This window comes from Aplysia californica, unplaced genomic scaffold (assembly GCF_000002075.1).
Source record: "Aplysia californica isolate F4 #8 unplaced genomic scaffold, AplCal3.0 scaffold01302, whole genome shotgun sequence".
Lineage (NCBI taxonomy): Eukaryota > Metazoa > Mollusca > Gastropoda > Aplysiida > Aplysiidae > Aplysia > Aplysia californica.
In genome coordinates, this window is record NW_004798572.1 from 99,236 (window position 1) to 106,612 (window position 7,377).

Here is a 7,377-nt window from a genome sequence, read left to right on the forward strand (position 1 = left end):
CCGGTTTTCCGTCATAGTGACGGACCAGGGCTCGCCGGCCCGGACCTCTCAGACGACGGTTGTGATTGACGTGCAGGACGTGAACGACAACGCGCCACAGATCGACATCACGTGGCCCTCGTCCTCCGTGCTTGAGTCCATCGGCGTGGACACCTACATCGCCCACATCTCGCTCTCCGACCGCGACAGTAGTCAGAACACGGCCATCACTTGCGCCATCTCCAACGACCACTTCACACTACAGAAGTTCCCCGACTCCAGCTCCATCTTCACGGTCAGGCTGAGGCGGAGCCTGGACTACGAGAAGTCTCACTCGGAGCTGATCAACGTCACGTGTAGTGACGGTGGGGACCCGCCCAGGACAAACTCGTCCGCCTTCACAATCAACGTCTTGGACGCCAACGACAACGCCCCAGTGTTCACGCGCTCTTCCTACAGGGCGAGCATCGGCGAGAACAACTACATCGGGGAGTATGTGATCCAGGTACAGGCCGTCGATCCGGATGAAGGGCTGAATGGAAACGTCTCCTACAGCCTCGCTCAGAACCACGGGAACCGGTTCCAGGTGAACCAGATATCCGGAGTGATCAAAGCGATGCACATCCTGGACAGAGAAGACCTATCGACGTATGAGCTTGTGGTGGTGGCCACCGACATGGGCATTAAACCGATATCGTCGTCGGTGACGGTGACGGTGAGCGTGAGGGACGAGAACGACAACCCTCCCGTGTTCCTCAAGCCTCACATTGAGATGTACGTGGCGGAGAACCGCGCTAAGCACACGGTGGTGGACACGGTGTTCACGAGAGACCCGGACACAGACGTGGACAACCACCTCCGCTACGACTTCGCCGGGAACTTCAGCTACGCCGGACTCTTCGACATCGACCGGATGTCCGGCACGATCTACACGCTGACCAGTCTGGACAGAGAGCAGCAGGACGTGTACCTATTCGAGGTGGTGGTTTTTGACGAGAGTCAGCCCGAGTTCAAGGACATCGCCCAGGTGTCGGTCATCGTCACAGACAGCAACGACAACAAACCCAACATCAGTTATCCGAATGAGGTCAACAACACTTTCACAATCCTGTACAGCCTCCCCGCTGGGAGTGTTGTGCTCAAGATAGAGGCGGACGATCCGGACGCGGTAGAAAACGGCTCCATCAAATACTCCATCCTGAAAGGCAACGAGAACGGCTTGTTTTTCATCAACTCCAAGTACGGAGAGCTGGTGATCGCTAAGAGGATGAGCGTCTATGACTCGGGCGCCTACCAACTCGTCATCAACGCCCGGGACGGCGGGATGTCCTACCTGGAGTCTCAGCGAGAGGTCAACATCGTGGTCACTCTGGCTAACGGCACCACCGGTTTCCATGACGACGACGACGACGACGACAACACCAACATCGCTATCGTCATCGCTCTGGTGTGCATCACGGCCGTTCTAGCTATCGCCGTCCTTATCACCATCTGCATCATCCGACGCATCGACCGTGAGAGGAAACACCACAACAGCGCTAAGATCGAGGAGGAGAATATTTACAAACAGCGGGCAGTGACTGCCGAGTCGACCCCGGCCTCTAGCCCCACCCGGGGGGACAAATACGACAACGAAATTGACAAACTGAAGAGGAAAATCAAGAGGGATTTAAGTTTTGTGGTGGAGGACGACTCGGGCCCCATGGATTTGTCCGAGGCCAACAATTCGTCCACTTTTTCCACTTTCAAAAATACGACGCCAGAGTCGGACTGCAAAAAGTCGTCGGTAAGTTCAAAGTTTCTTCAGCTGTTATAAACACAACATTCTGTGTGAATTAAGAGATTATATTATGTGTCGTTTTTGTTCGTGTCCTGACTGGTTAGTTGTGATCTTTGCTTTCTGCCACGTATTGTCGTCTTGGTTGTTGGTCTTGCTGCAACTACTGCATCTGTTGCTGTTGCTGCTACTGCAGATGCTGCTGCTACTGCTGATGCTGCTTCTGCTACACTACTGTTGTTGCTATTGTTGTGGGTATTGTTGCCGTTACTGTTTCTGCCATTTCTGCCATTATTGTCATTTTTTGTTTTTGTTGCTGTAATCGTTACTGTTGTTGTTGTGTGTGTGTGTGTGGTAGCCTATCCGTCCGAAATGTTCGGAGCCCCGAAGAGTGTACTCTTCGCCAGGGCCACCGCCTCCCTTGGGTAGCGGGTGAGGCAGTCCAACCTCCCTGAATCCCCCCCCCCCGAAGAGATGCCACCGCCGGGCCTCCGTGGAGGGGCATCTCTGCAGCCAGTGCTCCAAATCTTGGGGCTCCTCGCTGTACAATGGACATATTGGGTCCTATGTTTTGTCTATTCTCTATTTTTGTAGGCCCGAAGCCCAGAGAAATGACCGGTCCTGATTTTTGCCAGTAATGACTGGTCACTGCGGGACATAATAAGAGCCTCTCGTTTTAAGGAAAATGCCCTGTATACTTCCTTCGTCCGCGTTGTTGTTTTTTTTGCTTTGTTTTTGTTGTCGCCGGTGGTTGGAGGGCGCCACTGGTAGGTCCTATTTCTTTACTTTCCCTCTGTTGTTTCTGTCTGTTTGTCTCTTACTTTTTTTCCCAGCACCAAAGCGGTGTGCTTCTATTTACTCAAAGAAAGAAAGGCTTTGCTGCTGTTTTTGTTGTTTTTTGCTGTTATCGTTGTTGTTGTTGTATTTATTGAGATGGAGAAGGGTGTGGTCAACAGTGATGGCTGTCCCACTGACCACTGGCCAAGCGTCAGGCTCGGACATGTCCGGACACAAAAGCCGGACCCCGGTAGCCCTAGACCTGCTCGTGTCATAAGCCCGAGATATCGTCCTAGCTAACGAGTTATTAATCTCCGCTCTACAAATTCTGAAGCTACACGTCTTTGAGAGTAGATAAGTTACCTAGACAGTTTACATTAGAGGGGTCTCTGCCACGCGAGAGTGACCACTGGTCAAAAACACCTCTCAGAAATGGTTATCTGTGCACCTGAGTCCATAATGAGTGACCAGCCCCTTTGTCCAGCCGGCCGGCCCCACTATCTGCCTGGCGATAGAGTAACTCCATAGAGGCCAGTCAATGAACGTCTTCCCCTCACATCCACCGCTATCTGCCTGCCCTGTTGACCACCTGAGTGCTAAGCTGATTATAATTGCTGGCATATTCGGGTTGTTGTGGGGGTGATGGTTAGGGTGAGGGGGTGGGGGTGGGGTGGGGGCTACGTTTTAAGCGGTTGGTTAGAGGGCGCCTCTGGTAGGTCCTACTTCTTTACTTTCTCTCTGCTGTTTCTGTCTGTTTTTACTTTTTTCAATCTCTATATTATGACCATTATTGTGTCGATGTGCTTCTCTTTACCCAAAGAAAGAAAAAGAACTGTAATTAGAGGAGGGTAAGTAGTAAGTAGTAATAGCGTTAGAGGCTTGATTAAGGCGTGGTGTGGGGAAGTGGGGGGGGGGGGGGGGCTTAGGTTAGAGTTTATGATGAGAGGGGAGGTTGGGGTTAGGGTGAGCGGAAATTTACTTTGTGTATATATGTATATATGTGTGAATGTTGTGTTTTATTATTATTATTATTATTATTATTATTATTATTATTATTATTATTATTATTACTACTACTATTACTATTACTATTATTATGATTATTATAATTATTATTTTATTAATTATTAATATTGTTATTACTATTACTATAACTATTACTATTATTCTTAACTATTATTATTATTATTATTATTATTATTATTATTATTATTATTGCAGTTGATTTTGTTATTATTGTGGTTATCGTTTTTACCGGGTTTTTTTTTTTGGGGGGGGGGCAAAAAAATCGACGAAAAATTTTACACAACAAGTGAAAATAGAAAGGCAGTGGTGTGTGTGTGTGTGTGGGGGGGGGGGGGGTAGGGGAAACCACACGCATGTCTTAACCCCTTCTCTCTGTAATACTCTTTTATATCGCTTCTATTTCTTTGTCATTATATTATTATAATCATTACTACTACTACTACTACTACTACTACTACTACTACTACTACTACTACTACTACTACTACTACTACTACTACTACTACTACTACTACTACTACTACTACTACTACTTAATGTTCGACATTATCACTTTAAATCAAACACATAGTGCGGTTATGAAAATGAAACATTTCGTCTTTAAACACCTAATAAACATAACTGTCCCAATGAGAAGAAATGTTTTAGCTTATTTATGCCAACAGGCTCCTGTTATCTCTCCCTCGCCCCCGTTTTTAACCCGAGTCGTTAGCCTGTAAGTTGAGAACATAATATACCACTAACGGAACACCCCCCCACCCCCTCTCCACCCCTCCCCACAATGTTCCCTTCATCATATATATATTAACAAACAGTTAGGTATCATATTATCATCACGTTTCTGTCCGGAATATAATATAAAAGATTGCTTCCTACATAATATATTTTCCGGGGTTTCGTTTTTCAGGGAAAGTGAAAGTAAAAGAAGTATTTCTATAACATAATATAATGTATTCGTTTCGTTTTTCTTTAAAACTCCTACGCGATTGACTTAGAGTTATTAAACTTTGATATTTTGTTTATGAACATAACCCCGACAGTCGAAAAAGTATACTGTACAAACTGATATCTCATAACAAAAAAGAAAATTACTAGTCCGACGTCAAGCGGCGGGTACAATCACATTTTGAACTTGACCCGACAGTTGACTCAGAAATATTGAGAGCGTGGACGCCATAGCTTCTTGTGAATTTTAATGAAATCTTGAGATAACAGAGCGGATCATGAGCCCTGAACTTTTGTATCTGAGCCGAGAGAAAGCTGGGAGATTTCCTACATTAATTTGAAGTTTACGCGCTCGCAATAAGTCTCCACCGCTCACTGATAGCCCAGAAGGTAGACAGACTTTCAGGCTGTTGAGAGCTTTAATGCAGCGTGATCTTGACTTTTAAGAGATATTAATTCAGCGTAAGAGGGACGAGAGCAGGCTTGCAAAGAACAGCGCACCTTGTCTTATAAATGTCGCTCACATGCCGGCGTTTGTTAGCTGGGGAGGAATGTTGGTTGGACCCAAGACTTATCGATGTTGATCTGTGGATTCACAAAGTTCAATATCTGATCGAAAGTTTTGTTTAAGGAAAAAGCGTGAGCGTTGCACTCAGGGGTATGGTATTAAAACAAGAAAAACAAAACCAGGACTTGACCTGGTCGAAGAGATCTCTTGTGGACTTGGTCGACCGCGAAAATTAAACATTCTTCTCATTCTTTTAGTGTATAGTGTACTTAGGGAGTGGTATTTCCAGAAAATGAGGGGCTCTAAGACCAAAAAAAAAAAAAAAGAAATCAACTTGGCAACTGGTCTGCGAAGAAAGAATTTTTATTTTGTTTAGCTCATTATTGAATTTTTATTTATTCAATTATTTATTTGATTTTTTTTTGGGGGGAGGGGTGAGGGGTGGGGGTTGTCACAGAGCAATACTTGTCCCACAAAGTTTACACAAACACAAAACTCGGGTTTAAACACCAAGGTGCAAGAAATCCGAAGGTTTAAATTGGTTCTTTTTTTTCATATTTCTTTTATTGTTGTTTTTTTCGCTTGTTTCTCGCTGCGTCAGTTGTTTTTTTTAACTTTAGCTTTTTAAAATTCGTTTGCATGTTTGGTTGTTTTGTTTTGCTTTTTGCTTTTATCTTTTCTGTGTTTGTTTCGGGGTAATTTTTTTTAAAATGTCGTTTTGTATGCTTTTTCTCGTTCATTTAGAGGTTTCAATTTGACATTTTTAGGTGTTTTTTTTTCAGCGAGTGCGAGATTTGTGGGGGGGGGGGGGTGTAACTGACTGGCGCATAATTCTGTTTGCCGATATTCGGGTCGTCATGTCGCAGGTGGTAGGAGGGTGCCTCTGGTGGCATGGTAGGTCCTATTTCTTTACTTTTCCACTATGATATTTCTGTGTGTCTTACCCTTTTCCTAGCACTAAATGACGTTATGATTGTGTCGATGTGTATCTCTTTACTCCAACAAAAACAAAGGGTGTTAACAGAGTTGAGTTGGTTATTACCCCAGCAAACACTGTAACACTCAGAAACATTATCCGTTTCCTGGGAAGGAGGGAGTGATATGAGAGGCTGATAAGTAAGTCGAAGATATTAGAAATGAGAGACAGAACAAAGTTATCAGTGGTGGCGATCTGTTGAGATAAGAAGACACTCCCATGTCAACAGATTTTGCCGTAATTCCTTCTGGGAAACTACTTTGGCTTTAAAGTCAATAGGAAATTTAGGTGTAGGAGGACGCACACACATACACACACACACACACACACACACACACACACACACACACAAACACACACACACACAAACACACACACACACATATACACACACGCGTGTGTGTAAGTGGGTATGTATACAGTGTACGGGCTGTTTTTTCCCTAACTCCAAATTGTCAAACGAACCAAAATCTAATTGACCAAAAACTTAGTATAAATATATTATAAACGAAAATCAAAAACTTTTGAGTACATTTAGCACTTTATCGGTCCTTTCGAAAATGAACATCGAACTCGAAGGTCCCGGCCTTTAAATTACCTAACTCAGGGGCGAAGCGTCTATATAATCAAATAATCACTGCTTCCCTTCCTAATTTTGAAACATTGTCGCTGTCAAATTCACCTATAAACGTAAACCTCATAAATTAAATGTAAAAAGACGTTTATAATCAACAATGAACAGTATGCCTAATATTCTCGCCTCGAGAAAGATTCTTGTGTGATAATATCTCCAGGCCATATCTGGTTCCGTTTCACTTTGATTACCCTGTCAAACAAGTCAGCCTTCGCCCCTGTTACCTAACAGTGTTGCAAGGGACGTAATACCTTTACAGCTTCACACTTTAAAAAAAAAAGATGAGAGAACGAGTAGTTTGTACATTTGTACACAGCAGCAACATATTCATCCTTTTTCCTTACTCCGAGTCCCCACTTCTTTCCTTACTCCGAGTCCCCACTTCTTTCCTTACTCCGAGTCCACATTTCTTTCCTTACTCCGAGTCCCCACTTCTTTCCTTACTCCGAGTCCACACTTCTTTCCTTACTCCGAGTCCCCACTTCTTTCCTTGCTCCGAGTCCCCACTTCTTTCCTTGCTCCGAGTCCACACTTCTTTCCTTGCTCCGAGTCCACACTTCTTTCCTTGCTCCGAGTCCACACTTCTTTCCTTGCGGTCGGGTCGGCCACAAGTGGCAATTTTCTCGCTCGTTAATGTGAGCTCTGTAATGACACTCCATCGATCTCTCTATCCCCGCTCGCTTCATTTTGTCCTGCCTTTCTTTCCGTTCTGTGGGTTTCCTCCTTCTTAGACCCCCCACCCCTGCCCCCATTAA

The 7,377-nt window shown here is 44.8% G+C and overlaps 1 protein-coding gene across 1 annotated transcript in view; it reads left to right on the forward strand.

Moving 5' to 3' along the window:
- The window catches only part of LOC101855843 (protocadherin gamma-A12), a gene marked incomplete at its 3' end in the record, with an annotated part of 35,175 nt that overhangs the window by 1,777 nt on the left and 26,021 nt on the right, over positions 1-7,377 (forward strand). Inside the window, 1 exon segment of the mRNA XM_035973495.1 lies at positions 1-1,765. This exon segment is cut by the window's left edge and continues 1,185 nt beyond it. Coding sequence (XP_035829388.1) covers positions 1-1,765 — 1,765 coding nt within the window.